Source organism: Pelobates fuscus, chromosome 1, assembly GCF_036172605.1.
Source record: "Pelobates fuscus isolate aPelFus1 chromosome 1, aPelFus1.pri, whole genome shotgun sequence".
NCBI classification, from domain to species: domain Eukaryota; kingdom Metazoa; phylum Chordata; class Amphibia; order Anura; family Pelobatidae; genus Pelobates; species Pelobates fuscus.
Genome location: NC_086317.1, coordinates 241,113,969 through 241,132,946, shown reverse-complemented (window position 1 = coordinate 241,132,946; position 18,978 = coordinate 241,113,969). Strand labels below are relative to the sequence as shown.

General features: G+C 41.6%; 2 protein-coding genes across 2 annotated transcripts in view; one reads left to right on the top strand and one right to left on the bottom strand.

The window, feature by feature from the left end:
* Nucleotides 1-942: 942 nt before the first annotated feature.
* On the top strand, nt 943-14,710 carry RBBP4 (RB binding protein 4, chromatin remodeling factor). Its single transcript, XM_063455920.1, has 12 exons — nt 943-1,263; nt 1,638-1,785; nt 3,710-3,855; nt 6,252-6,425; nt 8,160-8,275; nt 8,377-8,537; nt 9,907-10,033; nt 11,196-11,273; nt 11,835-11,911; nt 12,105-12,162; nt 12,407-12,517; nt 13,986-14,710. The coding sequence occupies exons 1-12, from the start codon at nt 1,248-1,250 to the stop codon at nt 14,049-14,051; spliced, it is 1,278 nt and encodes a 425-aa protein (XP_063311990.1). The 5' UTR covers nt 943-1,247; the 3' UTR covers nt 14,052-14,710.
* SYNC (syncoilin, intermediate filament protein) overlaps nt 14,509-18,978 on the bottom strand; it is a 30,669-nt gene continuing 26,199 nt past the window's right edge. The window contains exon 4 of the mRNA XM_063455933.1: nt 14,509-15,176. Within this exon, the coding sequence (XP_063312003.1) occupies nt 15,122-15,176 (55 nt within the window). The 3' untranslated portion in view covers nt 14,509-15,121. The remainder of the gene's footprint in view (nt 15,177-18,978) is intronic.

Below are 18,978 nucleotides of genomic sequence, written 5' to 3'. Positions count from 1 at the left end.
CTTGCAAGTCTGGGGCTGGATAACTTTTAACTCAGGTTGAGGGAGAGAGATATATTAGGGTTAGGGTCGGATAGGCATAAGGAATTGGGGGGGAGATACATCTATCGACATGCTTTGGGTTATTCAAGCAAAGCAAACACTAGGGTAGACACCAAAAGAAGGGAGGGGTGAAAGATCAGACAACACATAGAGAAGAACATAAAAACATTAAACAAATAATAAGCAAGAAATATGTACCAGAGCTGGTTATTATTATCAGCATTTATATAGCGCTAACATAATTTGTAGCACTTTACAATATTATAAGAGGGGGAGATTTAACAATGAATGAGACCATTACAAAAATTTACAGGACCAATAGGTTGAAGAGCACCCTGCTCAAACGAGCTTGCAGTCTAGGCTAAACTAAACTTTTTGCATAATGGACAAGACAGAAAGGTGATAAAATACGCAATGTGCCAAGGATATGCGACGTACGGCTAACACAGGTTGTGTTAATAATAATAATAATAATAATAATATGTTTTAAGGGCTGTTGTATAACCGGGCAAGTAACTGGGAATGATAAAATACAGCTTTACAAGAAAGCCATTATAAATACTGATTTCTAATTCCTGTTATGCTTTATGTGTGTGTAGGTATTTAGCAGGCCATCACTCATGCACATCCTTCTATTGGTTGAAGTACATGACTTAAGATGACTGGTTACCTCCCTGTTGCCATAGTGACCGAGATGCACGTGACTATTACACCCTCCCCTCCCTCCCCCCTCCTCCTCTGTGGAATGATGGACTCCCAGTAGCTCAGAGTTCTAAAGCCGTAGAGTCCTGTTACACGCTCTCCTGCCTGCACTCTATAATCCATTACGTTTTACGCCGAGTCCGCCATTTGCGCGGAGTTCCATCGGCCTTCTCCAAAATGGCTCGCGCGGTGTTTGCTCTAGTGTTTGGAGCTCTGCGCTGCGGAGTGACGCCCAGCCTTGATGCATGCCTCGTACATTGGCCGACGGGTCAGCCGCTCTTATAATTCCGATTGGTTGAGGTTGGCGCGAAGGTGCACAGCGCCGAGACACGGGGGAGGCGGGAAACAATAGCTAGAGAGCAAGCCGTCATACCGGTAACCGGTGGGAGGAGAAACCTGCGGCGGAACAGCCCGATATAACCAGTGTCACTAGAGACGGAACCTTGGGTGTCCAGGGGTCAGAACCATACGGTATCACCATTAGACACCGGGAGACCTCGGGTGCCATGGCAGACAAGGAGGGTGAGTGGGAGCCCAACTTCCCCCAGCATGCTCTCTGAGCCACACTCCCCTGAGTGCTAGTCACCTTAGAGATGCTCACAGACCCATTACAGGAGTGGAGGTCTCGGACGTCAAGTTCACATATCTGACTTCCAAGTTTTTTGTTTTTTTATATATGTTTGAAAGTTGATGTATTTATGTATACTATTTATATTGGTGATAATATGCATACTTGTTTTTATGTTTTTTTTTTTTTTTTAATTTTTTTTTAACCATGTATTTTAGTAAGGTTATTACACTCTTTGCCCCAAAAGTCTCCACTAAGTTAAGCATAAGTGAAAGTATGGGTATGTGACTTTGAAACAGTACTTCCTGTTTTGTTTCTACTTTTTTAGCTGCATTCGATGATGCGGTGGAGGAACGTGTTATAAATGAAGAATACAAAATTTGGAAGAAGAACACGCCGTTTCTTTATGACCTGGTAATGACCCATGCGTTGGAGTGGCCTAGTCTTACTGCTCAATGGCTTCCAGATGTCACTCGGTGAGTAGGACCGTGTAAGGAAGTCGCATCTCTTATGTTCCAAAGCCTTTGCTTCAGTTTTCTGTAATCAGCAGTGGCTCTGATGCACTGGCAGCAGGAATCTCAAACTTTAGCATCTATCTACTCTGTTGGCTTAGAGCGATCAGCTGAGACTCGGTCAATGAGCTTTGCCCTGGATTGCAGGACTTGTCTCAGGAACGCTCACATGATTTCTAGTTTAGGAACTTCTGGCTATAGGAAAATAGTAGTTGAGTGGGGCCTGCTTAACCCATAGTAACAAGTCAAACCATTCAAAACCAGTTTCCCTTTCTTACAATGTACTGTTGTCTGGTTATTCCTGGTACTATAAAGGGACTCTCCAGACACCTAAAGCACTTTAGCTTGTTGAAAAGCTTTGTGTTAAGTGTGTGTCCTATTCTTTCACTTTGCAAAAAGTGCAGATTTCAATAGAAAGTGTAACCATTTTAATTTATAAAACTGACAATATCTCGGCTTTCAAGCAGGCAAGAGGTCTTGTTAATTCCTTATTTGGTTAGCTCAGTGGAGCTCAAGTCAAGAGGCAGCAATTGCCCCGAACACCTGCCATAGAAATTCTTCTCATTGAGCTGCATTGTAATGTCTTTGATTGGACAGTCACAGAAAGTGTAGACTGAGCAAAGGCAGCAGACAAGAAAAAAGGTTTTGCAAGCAGTTTTTAGATATTTCTCAAAAGAAAGCATGAATGCATTTAATTGTGCATTTTTTTCATTGCGGTATATCTACTAAACAGTCATTTCTACTTATCTTGTGTTTTTTGCACTGGAGTGTCCCTTAAACTTCCAGATGTCACTCGGTGATTAGCCAAGTAGGATCATGTAAGGAAGTCGCATCTTTTATGTGACTCTTTGTTAAAGGGATACTCCAGGCACCCAGACCACTTCTGCCCACTGGAGTGGTCTGGGTGCCAACTCCCATTACCCTTAACCCGGCTAGTGTAATTATTGCAGTTTTCTTAAACGTCAATATTTACATTGCAGGGTTAAGTCCTCCACTAGTGGCTGTCTACTAAACAGACACTAGAGGAGACTTCCGTGTTCATAGAACATGAAGTGTTTTAAAACGACGCTGGACGTCTTCACGCTATGTGAGGACACCCAGTGTCGCCGAAATCCCCATAGGAAAGCATTGTATAATGCTTTCCAATGGAGAGGTCTAATGCGCGTGCCATTGCTGCGCATTATGTCATTATGGGGAGCAGCGTAGACGGAGCCTGACCCAGCACCGAGGGACATCGGCGATGGACTTCGGTAAGTCGCTGAAGTTGTTTTAACCCCTTCAGCAACTTGGTATGGGGGTGGGAGGTAGAGGGTCCTGCAGTGCCAGGAAAACAAATGTTTTCCTGGCACTGGAGAATCCCTTTAACCCCTTAAGGACACATGACATGTGTGACATGTCATGATTCCCTTTTATTTCAGAAGTTTGGTCCTTAAGGGGTTAAGCAATCCTGTCAATCTACTCTAGGGAGCTTTAATGATTATGGTGCTTGTATGTATGTATATGCATGCATGCATGCATGCATGCACGCACGCATCTTCTCTGGCTGTGCTTTTTTTTTTTCTTTTTTTTTAGTTTTCCCTTATTGCACAGTGTGTTCAATTTAGACTTTCTTTCTGCTTGTTTGTCTGCTAAAGCCTACAGCATCTCTTGTGTGGGACACTATATATTCCATAACCACTACAGCATTATGCAGTGATAATGGTGCTAGTAGTGCTCTGGTGCCCCCTCCCTCGTTGTTGGCAATCAAACTATTTTAGGAATTTAGAAATTTAACAAGTGCCGTATTACAAGGATAGTTATTATCATTGCCTTTTGCCTATAAAAGCATTCTCTTATGCTCTTCGGTTACCTTATTTGGTTACAAATATATTTTTTTCTTTTTATAAAGGCCTGAAGGGAAGGATTTTAGTATCCACCGCCTTGTTCTTGGTACACACACATCTGATGAACAAAATCACCTTGTGATTGCTAGTGTGCAACTTCCTAATGACGATGCTCAATTTGATGCTTCTCACTATGATAGTGAGAAAGGAGGTGAGGTTCTTTTAATATAAGGTTTTCAATGTGCCAAATTGTTCCCATCCTGCCCCCCTCTCCTTCTGCACTCACTATGACTTAAAAGCAGGTATTCGCTTCTAGGCTTAACCTCAGACACCTCATGTTTTTGGTTAACATATCTAAATATAGCTCTAATTCTTCAATGCTTTAATTCTATAAAGGATTACTCAAGGCATGATGACCACTTCAGTGATTTGAAGTGGTCATGGTGCCTGGAGTCTGTATGTGCATTGTTTCACTGTGAAATGCTGCACATACAGAGTGTATCCTCTTTGCTGCTGCAGGTGTAACTCCACCTCGGGCAGCATCACAGGGTATCCTCAGCTAGCTAATGTCGGCTCTGTGCTAAGTTTGATACAAAGACGTATTCATTGGCTAGTAATAGGAAAAATCGTATACACATGATTAAAGGAACACTGTAGGTACTCTTGGCAAGTTCATATTAAGGGAGTTATCATAGTACCTGCAGTCCTGTACCCCTCTCCTATCCCCCCACAGCCCTCTAGGTAACTAATTAAAGGGATTAGAAGCCTGATCTCAAAGCATGCCTCTAAGCCCTCTGGGTATGAGAGCCAGGAATCTTACTTCCTGGTTCTCATATTGTGAATTGCAGTGACATTGTAGTTGGGCATATAGAATCATTATATTCAAATGTTCTTTGGCAAAATCTTGGGCTCCTTGCAACAGGTGTCGCATATGCGCCGAAGGTGAACAGTGCTCCTGAGATACGTATTCATATAAGTATTCCTAACGCAACGGTGTTCCCTTAAGGCCACCTAGGTATTTTTGTGGGGTTACATTTGTCTTAAATAGAGGTGTTGCCCGATTTTCTTCTATTTTTTTTTGCTGGTAATCTGTATGTGGTATCTGAAATTCGGAGCAACTCTGTTGTGATGGGGCAGCTAAGAAAAGCAGAACTCGAGTGCAGTGCTTTGTTTCCTGGACTCATTCATTGGCTGACAAGTGAGCTAAGGGTCTCAGCCAGTGATTGAGCAGCAGGATTGACATGCAGCTCTGCAGAAGCAGGATGTTGTAAGCCTACCTACATCTGAGGCCTGGGTCCTGCAAGATCGGATAAGAGAGCAAACCAATTGTAAAATGCTTGGGGTACTACAATCCTACCACTTTATACCCTGTGTACCATAACGATTATACCCCTGCACTTTCCTGGGCGCAGACATTTTGTGCTTCACTGACATGAGGTCTGCAATTTTGCCCTTTTGTGGCTTTTTATTTTTTTTTATTGTGGGTAGATTTGATTGGCAACTGAATCAGAACCTTAAAGGACCACTATAGTGCCAGGAAAACAAACTAGTTTTCCTGGCACTATAGGGTCTTTAGGTGGTCCCACTCCCGCCGGGCTGGAGGGGGAGGTAGGGGTTAATCACTTGCCTTTCTCCAGCGCCGCTTCCCTCGGCGCTGGGGAAATCTCCTCCTCCCTGTTCCGACGTCAGCGCTGCATGCGCGGCAAGAGCTGCGCGCGCGCATTCAATCAGTCCATAGGAAAGCATTTCTCAATGCTTTCCTATGGACGTCAGCGTCTTCTCACTGATTTTCACAGTGAGAAGCGCCTCTAGCGGCTGTCAATGAGACGGCTATTAGAGGCCGGACTAACCCTAATGTAAACATAGCCGTTTCTCTGAAACGGCTATGTTTACAGCTGCAGGGTTAACCCTAGATGGACCTGGCACCCAAACCACTTCATTGAGCTGAAGTGGTCTGGGTGCCTATAGTGGTACTTTAAAGGGAATCTCCAGTGCCAGGAAAACAATCAGTTTTCCTGGCACTGCAGGTCCCCTCTCCCTCCCATTCCCGGTTGCTGAAGGGGTGAAAACCCCTTCAGTAACTTACCAGAGGCGGCGACATGTCCCACGTCGCTGCTTCTTCCGCCGCTTCTCCTCTGTATTACGTCGGCCGGTGGGCGAGACTGATCCTGCCCACCTGCTAGCGAGACCTAATGCGCATGTGCATTAGAGCTCCCCACAGCGTGAGGACGTCCAGCGACGCTCTAGCACAGGTTTTCTGTGCTATGATGCAGGAAGTGCCCTCTAGTGGCTGTCTGGTAATTATTGCAGTTTGTATAAAAAAACAAAAAAACTGCAATAATTACACTTGCAGGGTTAAGAGTAGTGGGAGTTGGCACCCAGACCACTCCAGGCACCCAGACTACTTCTGCCCATTGGAGTGTCCCTTTTAAACACTGCTCACTGTCACATTTTTCAAACTTCATTGCTATAGTGGGAAAAATAGTCCCTATATTTCTTTATGTATTCTATGAGAATTAAAACATTCACACAAAAGGAACAATATTGAAGCAACTTTATTTTAAGTGACCGAGCTGCTATACTTACATTTTTTTTTTTCTTTCTCAGAGTTTGGTGGGTTTGGATCCGTAAGTGGAAAAATAGAAATTGAGATCAAAATTAACCATGAAGGTGAAGTGAACAGAGCACGATATATGCCTCAGAACCCATGCATCATTGCTACTAAAACTCCTTCCAGTGATGTCCTTGTGTTTGATTACACTAAACACCCATCCAAACCAGGTAAGTAATTCGGTGGCCTGAAATAAAAGCATCGGCACCATTCAAATAATCTTGTGTGGAACATACTGACCATTATCACCAAACCAAATTCTCAAAGCTTCTGACTACAAAGTGGTCCTGTTGTGACTTCCATTTTAATAACACTATAAATAATTAAAAAAAGTTATATAGATTGTGGTCAAAGTAAATCTGCAAGTATTTTTAGTGAGGGGTGATAGGGGAAAGAGCACCATGAGATAAAGCACAACCTGCCTTTTTCGCTTTTAGTTAAATATCACCATGCAATCTGCATGGAATTATGGTGCCTAGTGTCTCTTTAATAAAAACTAATGCAGTGAATTATGTAATTTTACCATAAATCTTAAGGTGGCTCTGTCATGTTCTGGGGTCTATTTATATATTGTAAAGATCACTAAAGCCTCCGTAGACACACCCTTTCCCCCCCTGCCTTCACTAGCCAGATGGCTCTATACTGTTAAGAATACAGATTTGTATTCCTAACTAGGAAAGCACCGAAATGAAAATTCTGGGCTGAAACCGAAAAATCAGGCTGCCCTTGGCCAAAGACCGAAACTGAAAATGACACTTTTTTTTCTTTAACTATATATTACACAGTGTATGATGCCATGTAGTGTTCTGTTGTTTATCCACACACACACACTATATTCTATATCACACAGTATATTATGTTTACTGTGTGATATATAATATACTGTGCAATGTAGAACATAGTAATATATTATATTATTACTATATATTACATAGTATTATTCTACATTACACAGTATGGTATATTTATTACTATATATTACAGTGTATGATGCCTTGTAGTGTTATTATATTATATACACTATATAATGAAGCTCAGTTTATCCCCAAGTAGGGGAGGAAGACCCCTGTACTTCCGGGATGGCAGCCCCCCGAATGCTGATTTCCGGTTCTGTTATCAAGCCCCGCGGCCCGCCAGCCCAGTGCCTTCCCACAATCCCCCTGTCCAGCCCTGCACACCCTCCGGGCCAGGAGAGACACTTACTGCAACAGCCGTCGCCATCTTGGATCCACGTGTCCCTGTTGACTTCAGCGGAAGTAACGTGTCCTTGGCTACCTGGGCTTATCACCATGGAGACGGGAGGAGGCTGAACGCTGACAGCCTATAAATGCTAACTCTCCATGGCCCCCCCCCCGACCTGTCCCTCCTAAATAACATTTGCTCCTCTGGTTCATAAGAGTGACGGCACTGGGACAGCTGCTCATGGTATAAAACTTGCCTCTCATTCTTCCCCTGTGTTGTGATCTCTCACTTTTCTGGTACTTGGAAATTGTGCCCTCTCATACTGCTGGCTACTAACCGGGCATTGTTCCCTCTCATAAGGGGTGGGGGGGATCCATATTAAATTAGTCTACTTCTGTACAGTGTGGTTAAGAAACACCCAAGCCATCTGACATTTTTTTTTGTTGTTTTAATAACACCCCACAAATTCTTTTATAATCGGATCAATGCTTGTTATAGATGCTAGTAGATGCACACCTTGGGTACTCACCAGTATACGTGTTTCTCTGTAAGCCATCAGAAAATAAATACAAGAAGAATACTTCACATTTTATTTTATCTTATGTGTTGGTTTGTGCCATCTGCAGACTCATAGTTTGTGTATTTTCATTTGAACAATTCCACGTGTGATGTTCATTCGAAAGTCAATATCCCTGTAACATAATTGCCACTGCTTTGTTCAGACCCCTCAGGTGAGTGTAATCCAGACCTCAGACTCCGAGGCCACCAAAAAGAAGGCTATGGCTTATCTTGGAACCCTAACCTCAGTGGGAATCTGCTGAGTGCGTCAGATGACCATGTGAGTGCTAGATTTGACACAACACACAATATAATTTGGAACCATCTTTCCCTTTGTATTGAATATTTTTTTTTTTTTTTTTTTTTCATGTCTGCTTGCAGACTATTTGCCTGTGGGATATCAGTGCAGTTCCTAAGGAGGGCAAAGTTGTAGATGCGAAGACTATCTTCACTGGACACACTGCAGTAGTGGAAGATGTATCTTGGCACTTACTACATGAATCTCTCTTTGGATCGGTTGCAGATGATCAGAAGCTTATGATGTGAGTGTTCCCATCTTGTTTTACATTTTCTCCAGCAGTTCCATACTGACGAAAATATACAGAATTAAAAAAAATGATGTGTATGTATATTTATTAGCTGGCCATTGGGTTGTGCTAAAATTTGAAGTTATAGTTTCCATTTAAAGTGGCACTCCACTCTAAATATGGTTGCAAGATTTAAGCCACAGATTAGATGGATAAGTGTGATAACCTGGCCAAACTTTAATCCCCACTATGCAGTTTCTGAAACTTAAAAAATGTTTGACTCAAAACACAGTTTTTTCTATATTTGTTTTGAGAGCTGAGGGTCAGGATCTTTGCCCCCAAATCACTACTCTGTTATAAATAAAAATGTGTGTAATATATCTATATAGATATCTCTAAGGTGAAAAAAAGAGCACTCTCGGTTTTTACAAATAGTGTATTAAGCAATCAAAATGTTTTCATCAATGTTTCGAGCCTCCTGGATCTTTAAGCAATCAAAATGTTTACAAGATTTTGATAAAGGGATTCTCCAGTACCAGGAAAACAAACCAGTTTCCCTGGCAATAGAGAATCCCGGCGTGCGCCCCCTATCCCATGTCGCTGAAAGGGTTAAAACCACTTACCTGAATCCAGCGCCGATGTCCCTCGGTGCTGGTTCAGGCTCCGCCCACGCTCCTCCCCAGCCAGCATGGGGAGACCTAATGCGCATGCTTTCCTATGGGGAAAATCTGACGCTGGAGGTCCGTGGGGATGTCCAGCGTCGGATAACGGACCAAAAGTCCATTACGAATCTGGAAGTGCCCCTAGTGGCTGTCTGCCAGAGAGGGCAGACTTGGAGCAAAAGGGTCACTTAGCTGAAGTGGTCTGGGTGCCTACAGACCGGGAATGGGTACAGAAATAAAGAGGGGTGCATCTTTGGTAGATCGGAATACACTCACAGCCAAGCAGCAGTGCTCTTTTTATGTTTAACAGTAATGTAATGGGGTATCGACCCCTGTTTGGTTCCAACATGGCATTTAAACAGGTAGGTTCAAGATTAGGACCATAGAGAACACATGAAACTACAATCCTCCTGGGTTACCAGATCTCCATGTGTGCCAGAGTTCCCATGTTTTCAGGTAGTGTGTGGAAGGAGGGAAGAGGGATGTATATCAAGTCTCGTATATCCTTTGCTTATGCAGTTCCCCAAGTAGGTCCTCTCTTTTGGGGGGTATAGGAGACTTCCATTTCCTTGCTATTAGCTGCTGTGCCGTCAGTGCAATGTGTATGATCATCTTTCTTTCTTTGTGTTTTTTTTTTTTTAAATAAGCCGCAATAAGAATAATGTTGTAGCATTCTTCGTTTCCAGTGTTTATAAATTCTAACTCATGCATGTCATCGGTAGCTGGGACACACGTTCAAATAACACATCAAAACCCAGTCACTCGGTGGATGCTCACACAGCTGAAGTGAACTGCCTTTCTTTCAACCCCTACAGTGAGTTCATCTTGGCCACAGGGTCAGCAGACAAGGTACACTCTTGCCTCTACCTGTCTCTAGGGGGGTGGGGGGAGGGGTGTGTGTGTGTATGTATACGTATGTAAAACACAACAATTATTGTTTGATTTCTTAACTTGTAAACTTACAGTTGGCTGCAACTCATTGTATTGCTAAAGTCAATGTTTCACTACTTTTGAGCCTTGTATTCATTTATTTAAAGGGAAAATATATGCATCCAGACACTTACGCTCATTGAAGAGGTCTTGGTGCACTGTCCCAGACACCTTAGCCCTGCAATTGTAATTTTTGCAGTTTTTGATAAACTGCAATTATTACAATGGAGGGTTTTAACTCCACCTCTAGTGGTGTGAGGGAGCAGTGCACCGTAGGGCACTATAGTGCTAGGAAAACAACTTTGTTTTCCCAGTACTATGGGGGGGGGGGGGGGGGGGGGGGAGGAGGGTTATAGGTGCAAAAAGCATCATGGTTGTTGTCATACAGCAGGTAGTCTACCTTTCGGGTACACCTGGCTTACAATAATATTGCCTTTATGATTTTGAGCCACACTTATGTTTATTTTATAACTTGGGTTTCCATTTCTCAGCTTAAATACCTGGTCTCCACAAATGTCATGCAACCTCAAAGGACTCAAGCCTGCAATTAATTTTTGGCTTGCTTAAGAGATTGGTGTCTTAACACTGGAGGTCTAGAGTATATCAATGTTAACCAGCTTTTCTGTGTCACCATGGGGAGATGGTAGCAAGGAAGATGGAGCTATAGTGCAAGGTGACTTTGCATATTGATCATAGGAAGAACAGGATTTGTTTCTCCTCCCTTCCTTGATGCCAGGCTGGTGAATTAGTAGTGCATAACTGTTTATTACTTTATATAATCTCCAGGAAATTCAAACCGCTTCCCACCAGAACTGATATTAACAAAATATTTATTAAGCGTACTTGTTTATTCTTCTGTACCTATTTTTCTGGGATAGCAGAACGTGTATGTGTGTATTTTTTAATCTAAGCAGTGGAGCTACAAACCAGTTACACTTTTTTAATTTTATTTTTTCCTTAAACATTTTAGATTCATCTATTTATATGCACTTTTTCTATAATTTTCTTTCAATAATACATCTAACTGTCTGTTTCTTAGTTTTGTTTGTATGTAAACCTTTTTTTTTTTTTTTTTTCCCAGACCGTTGCTTTGTGGGATCTGCGCAATCTCAAACTCAAGTTACATTCGTTTGAATCTCACAAAGATGAAATTTTCCAGGTACAATCCTATCTCTACCTTGTATGAAAGTGGCTCTCACCACCCTGTCAGTTTTGAGTATTTCATTAAAAAAAAATAAAAAAATTCAGCAATAAAAACTTAAATAAAGGCAGAGCTACCACGGTCAGGATTTGGTGATTTCAGTAACCATTGCTGGTGATGACTGTGGATAAACAAGCAGCATCTCACAAATTGCAAGAGTTGGCCCATGGAGGATCCTGTAATATTCTCCTCCATAGAGTGTAAGATTGACGTGGCTTCTGGTTGGTAAAACATCAGATGCAGATGGGAGAGCCTTTGGTACATATGTCTACCATCAGTTTTTATGCCAAGCCACTGCAAGCTAGGCTTTGTCACCTTCAGCAGTTTTTGCAAGATAAGCAAAGACCTTTGAAGGTGACAGAGCCACAGTAAAGATAATCTTCAGTATCTTGTGCATTTTTTTTTGTTCTTTTCTATGAAAATTCTTTAAGTGGCTTAGAAAAGGATATGTCTGAAGAGATTTTACAAGTGGGAGGAAATAAATGTAATTTTGACTACAACCTGCCATTTTCTTTCCAGGTCCAATGGTCTCCCCACAATGAGACTATTTTGGCATCCAGTGGAACAGACCGAAGGCTAAATGTTTGGGATTTAAGGTAATAGCACTATGACAGCTCTGTTTGTCTGGTAATGAGAGAATCTGCTTAGTAGCAGTAGCATCACGATATATGATGAGGTTGGTGTGTGCATGCATTGGAAGCCAGTACTTGATAATTTCTATGGTGTTTTCTTCAGAATCTGTCTTGATTTGTTCTATGGGATTTACATTTGAACTTATTTTTGTCTTAGTAAAATTGGTGAAGAACAGTCCCCTGAGGATGCAGAAGATGGACCACCTGAACTATTGGTAAGTACCTTAGTGTGCTGTGGTATTCTGAATTCTTGCTAGATACCCCAGCAAAACTTTGTAAAGAGATCTTGGTATAATATCCTTGGTAAAACTGGCTCTGTCAGAAACATGACTTGCATTTCATGTTGTAATTTCCTGTTCCTGTAAATGGATCCTGAGTAAAGATTTTCAGGCATTGGTATATTAAGTTGATCTTTGGATTGTGGCTAAATGTTTTAATGTTTAAAACTTCTCTTGTCAGTTCATTCATGGGGGGCATACAGCAAAGATTTCTGACTTCTCGTGGAATCCAAATGAGCCTTGGGTGATCTGTTCTGTGTCTGAAGACAATATAATGCAAGTTTGGCAAATGGTGAGTTCTAAATCTTGAAACGTCCTCCCTCTTCTCAAAGTGTATTTGCCTAAAGGGATTTATTATTTTTTAAATCTGAGCAGTAGTATTTTGTGATACGCACAATTAGTCACAAAATGTGGTCTCATGACTTTTACTTAGTCAAATTTTTACTAAGTGGTGTAATTGAGTAATTCTTCTCGGTGTATCAATATTGACCATTTGATTGCCAAATCAGACCCACCTGTCATTAAAAAAATTAATGAGTATTTGCAGTTTCGCAGGACCTACATGTTAACACATTTTCTGACTTAATCCACAAAATGAATTCTATCAAGGGACTGTATTGTCCATACAAATTTGTGCAAGCAATCCAAATTACACTTATCCAGACAGCTTAGTTTTCTTCTCTCTCAAATACAAGCAGATCATGACTTGTTCATTTACTTTTATAGAAGTTTACGCATGGGTATGTTGTAGTTTTTATACATACAGACACTACTTTTCTTTTATGTATAACTGGAAGGTTGACCAGGTCAGAGCGGTAGTCAAGCTCCACTGTAAAGAGATTTTGACTACAGCTTCACTCATCCGAGTACTTGCCATCCAGTCCTGTCTTCAGATGCCCATTCTATCACTGATAATGTGCCTGGTGAAACGGGCATGTGTGTGATTTGACGCACACGCCAAGCTATAGGCAAAGTAACATTTCTGGGCATCACTATAAAATAGATGGTCGTGACTAGAAAGACCCTGAGCAACTAGTAATTTGTAATTAAGGGTAAGTAAAGCCGGTACCAGAGTCCCAACAATGCTGGGGTTGACTGGAAAAAAAAGTATTTCATGAAGATAGTCTTTAAGAAATATTAGTTTTGACAGTGTTGTAATTTCCTTGAATTTCCAACAGTCAAGAGAGACTGAGACAAAGTATATTTTGTACACCTGGCACTTCTACACAGCAGTAGCTCTGCCCAGTGTCTAGAAGTGTCAGTCCCCAGCTGTCATCTGTGATGACTGCAGGGAATTGACTCTGTCTGTGGTGGTGGTGGGTCTCGCAGTATCCTCCACTAAAGACTTTTCAATGCTTTACACGTGTGCATGCATGAAAGTACAGCAGTGACCTCACACCAGGAGGAAGATTGATGCACCTACAAGGGACAGATTCATGTAAATAGAACTCTCCTTTCCCTGCTCCACCGGACCCCTAGCGGCCATGTCAATTTTGGGAGTCTTTGCAAATTCTGTAAAGTCCCCAGACTGTGACAACACAGTTTTTAGCTCCACACAATTGCAGTCTTGGTTATATCCCATGTAAAAATTACTGACTTCAAATTTTCTGTGTGCTGGATATCTTGAAGAGCTGCTCATGTTTTTATTTCTAAATGCAGCTTAGTTTTCACATCTAGGTAAAGGTAATTTAGTATTGTACTCAAATTAATGCAAACTCTCATCCTTTGCCCATTTCTTTTTGCCACCCATTGTACTGCAGGCGGAGAATATTTACAATGATGAAGATACAGAGGGCAGTGTAGACCCAGAAGGACAGGGATCATAGATGCAGCTTCGTGTGGTGAAACTGTTCTTCACATCTCCTCCAGTGTGTGTCTTCTGCAATCCAGCATTTGGAGTTTGACTTCTGTTTCACATGAAACAAGCTTTGGCTCTTCCTCTACTCCTACTGTCCTCCCCCCATTTATCTCGCTTTTATTGGTTCTTTTTTTTAGTAAGAAATTCCTTTTGTTTTATTTATAAATATTTTTTAAAAATGTCCATTTAACTACGTGTCGGCTGACGAGACGTTTTTAGAAAGCAAGGAGGGGGAGAAACTGCCTGCTTGTTTCTGACTCTAAGGCCTGGTGCCCCTGTGTCTACCATTTCCACCTCATACCTAAAGGACATCCAGGAACAGACACATTGTAATGCAAACATTCCCCATTCTGCCCGCTGGAACAGAACAGCACAACACAATTTTTGTACATGATATGTGGACAATTTGTTTCTCTTCTCTTCACTTTTTGTTTTTTATTTTTTTTAAACTTTGTGAATCCTATTTCTAATATAGAATTCTCCCTTGTGTAGTTGTGCTTTACAAGCCTGTGGTTTTTGGGTGGCAGTAGTAGCCCTTTTTTTCAAGGTGCAGATCTGACTCTCAATTTCCCACCTCCTGTATGTGAGCACCTCACATGAAATAAACAGATTGATTTCTTGTTTTTTATAAAGCATGTGATTATAACATGGTGTAACGGGTTTGTGGGAGGCTCCGACTCAATTAGCTTTGACCACAGATTGGCGCAGGTTACTTACACTATGACACTTGGTGGCAATGGAAATCACCCACTTATCCCATGGTAAGTGTGATGTTACAAGTTTGGATTCCTCTGTCACTTTTACTTGGGCATTCAGTGACCTAATAGAACAACCTATCTATGCACAAATAGGATTTACTTTTGCAGATACTGTGTCTTTCAGTTTAGCTCAGTGCTAATTTTACATGTGAACATTCATTCTACCATTACAATCCCTTCTCTCCTTTTTATAAGTAGATAAATCCTGTAGAACCATAGCATGAGTCACTCTTACTATTATCCATATCATGCAGTAGTTGAGATCAGGCTGTGTAAACAGTCATTCCTTTTTTGTCACCGACTTGAAGAGCTGTCCATATATTTCAAGGCATCCCCTGTAAAGGAAACATTTATAAGTTATTGATTGGTTCTTGAATTAACATGAAATAACAGGTTTTCCTGGTTAATTATAAGACTATACCGTTTCTCTTGCTGCTCACTACAGAACAAGAATAGATGTGAAATTACAAGCAAGTCTGCCCACTTCGTAAGCCTGCATTTGTTTCTGCTCCCTGCCCCCCACAGCAAGGGGCAAAGACCTGTGTATTATGGTCGGGGAGTATATACAATCTCTTTATAGAAGGGGAAATTATTAATCATACTACTAAAAACACATTTAAACTGTCATAATTAAGGTGTATGTTATGCATTTTTATTTATAAAGCGCCAAATTATTCTGCATCCCTATACAATGGTTTTAGTCTGACCCTTATAAAACTAGGATATTGAAACTTTCTTTGTATAATCATCTGCTGATGACTATCTCAGGTCAGATCCTCAATGCCTTGCCTGTAGTAGTATCTAGTATGCAAACAAAACTGTCCTGGGCACATTAGGGTGCTGTTATGACACCCTCTCAATCCCTATGTATATAATCTGTAAAATATATCCCAAGATGAGCAGTATTAAAGGGACACTCCAGGCACCCAGACCACTTCTGCTCATTGGAGTGGTCTGGGTGCCAACTCCCACTACCCTTAACCCTGCAAGTGTAATTATTGCAGTTTTTCTACTAGACAGCCACTAGAGGTCACTTCCTAATTTCTAGCACAGGTTTCCTGTGCTAGAGCGTCGCTGGACGTCCTCACGCTGTGTGAGGACCTCCAGCGTCGCTCAAAACCCCATAGGAAATGATTTTTCAATGCTTTCCTATGGGGAGACGTAATGCGGCATTTCCGTGCATGCACATTAGGTCTCCTCGGCCGGTGGGCGAGATTAGTCTCGCCCACCGGCCGACGTAATCACAAGGAGTGTCGCGGAGACAGCGGCGAGGGACATCGCCGCTGTCCCAGGTAAGTCACTGAAGGGGTTTTCACCCCTTCAGTAACCGGGGATTGGGGGGTGGGAAGGAGAGGGACCCTCCAGTGCCAGAAAAACGGATTGTTTTTCTGGCACTGGAGTTTCCCTTTAAGCTGTTTGCAACCAAATGCTAGGTGTTTCTGTTTATATGCACATCCCAATAGATGGTGCAAATTGTATTATTGTTTTGCTTTTGAGGATTTTATTAAGTCCAACATTCAGTAGTTGCTATTCCTGATGCTTTTTATTTCAGCATCTATAAGCTGTTGCTTTCCTGCCATGTTTGCGAACTACTAGATACCAATTAATCTGCCCCTGTTTTCCTTACTGTTCTACCTCTTCCCAATGGTCACAAAACTACTCTGGGACAATGCAAGTGCATTACAACTGCTGTAGTGGTTATGGTGCTTGAAGTGTCTCTCTAACTACGCAAGAATCAAGACAAATTTCATATTTGTGAAAAAAATTCCAGTATCAATGACTTTAATTTCTTAAATGTAAGTTAAAGTTCCATTCAAAATTAGTTACCGTGTTGCAAGGTTAAAAATCCCATATTGCGGAGCTCGAGCTGAACGATGTACGCTACATGAGAAGAGGTGGGTGCTTCACTGTTGGACACATGCTGTGCTTTTCGAAGGAAGTCGCTGATTGAGGACACGCCATAAAAAATTGAGCTTTAAGGTCACATTGCCGTATACTATTAAATCGACAGCCGATTCTTCCTTTCATCCTAATGCTGTGTGTCTCCAGCGATGCTAGGCAGACACGGTAAGTGACTCATGAGGACTGTGTGTTAGTAACCCTTTTTGACATTTAGCCTCAATACAGCACTACCAACAAGTGTAAAGTTTATGCTAATTTAATCCACCCATTACCTGTAAAAGTAGTTTTCCAATATTTAATTAAAAAAACAATTTAAAAGAGTTGAAGCAGCAATCGATGGTATGGTGCAGTATGTCCGCTTTAGGCTGCAGATAAGTACCAGGAGACCGGGTGAGGGAGTGTGGTAGCAGGGAGGCCTGTAGACAAATATATGTGAGAGAAAATTGGTGTAACATGGTTTTCTGTTTTTTTTTTTGTTTTTTTTAATGATTATTCTTAAAGGCACAAAGGCCACTTCAGCTCATTGAAGTGGTCTGGGTGCTAGGTTCCGGGTCCCTTAGTAAAGGAACTGCAGTAATTACTTGCTAGTGTTAAGTTTGACTCTTCAGGGTCCTTTGGTTGCCTAACTGAATCTGGATGTCCTTATGCTATCCACGAGGACATCCAACATCACCTGAAACCCCACAGGAAGGTACTCTATAATGCTTTCCAATGAGGGAAGTCCTAATGCAAGCTCTGTGTATGCTCATTAGGTCCCCCTGTGGGCTAATGGCGGAGTTGGAGCTTGAACCAGTGCCAAGGGACATCGGTGCTGGAATCAGGTAAGTGACAGCAGGGGTTTTTAATCCCTTCTGCACCCAAAGGGAGAGGAGCACAAGAGAGAGGGATACTATAGGGTTCTATATTTTCCCTTTAACATACTTTCCTAGTAAAATTATTTGGCTGCCAAGATGGCGATCAAGTGTGTCAAATTCTGAGTGGAATTAAGATTTACTTTGGGTATCACACACAAATGGCCGACAGCAACCCTGCAGTACAGCACGTTGTACAAGCATTGGTCAGAAGCTAGAAAGAAGACTTTGAAACGGCATGTCACGCAATCTGTCGGCGGTTCTGGAGGACCTTGCAGGAGAGATTCACTCCACACTGCCTATTCCTGCGACACCACTCTTGGGCAAAGCAGTGGCTCGAAAACTCCCTCCTCGGAGAAGAGCTAAGATGGCTCGATGGGCCAGGTGCAGTTTATTTAGACTGGAAGCTGGAATAAAGGTACAATTTTGCTATATTTAGGAGAGCAAGTGGGGGTCAGGAGGGCTTAGATGGTTATAACACAATAGTTTCAGGAATACATGTTTGTGTTCCTAACCCTATAGTTTTCCTTTAAGTGGCCATTGGGGTGATACTAAAAACCTCAATTTATTTAAATGTGCATTGGCATTTGGGTTCATGCGCAAGTATCTCTTTTCTTTGGTTTTAATTTCTAAAAGTGTAAATTTCTATTGAAATCTGAACTTTTTGCAAAATGAAATAAAGAGGACACGCTCTTAACACCTAAAGCTTTCCAGCAAGCTAAAGTGCTTTAGGGGTCTGGAATGTCCCTTTAAATCTCCAGGTCTGGATGGGTTTCCTAATGCATTTTAAAAAGTATTTAAGAAAGAAATATTGTCCTATTTAACCCCTACTCCTAGATTGCAACTAAAGGAGATGTGTTAGAAGAATTTTGTACCAATTGTAAAGCAAGATAAACTCCCTGCAGAGCTATCCAAATGTCCAATCTTATTGATCAATGTAGATATTAAACTGTGTCCCTTGCGACCATGGGCTGCCAGCATACCTTTACAGTCAGTGCACAGGCCCTATGGGCTGGGCGCGCAGTCCAAGGGTGACGGGCAGGAGGGGAGCGAAGATTCTATTTTCTGACTCATTATAAGCAGAAAAGTTCTTTGACAGGGTTGGATTGGGTTATTTAAAAAAACAAACAAACAAACAAACTTGATTTTCTTTGGCTTTGAGGCTTATGATTTCTGTTCAAACCTGCTCCATTTACTTAACAGAACTAGACAGGGCTGCTCACTTTCACCTTTGTTGTATATAATGTCTATTGAACCCCTAGCTATCAGTATAAGAAATAATCCATTACTTAAATGAATTACAGTTAAAGATAGTGATTTAAAGATACTTATGACAATGTGTTTATTCCTTTTACCAACCAATTTACTTAAAAATAAGATGATA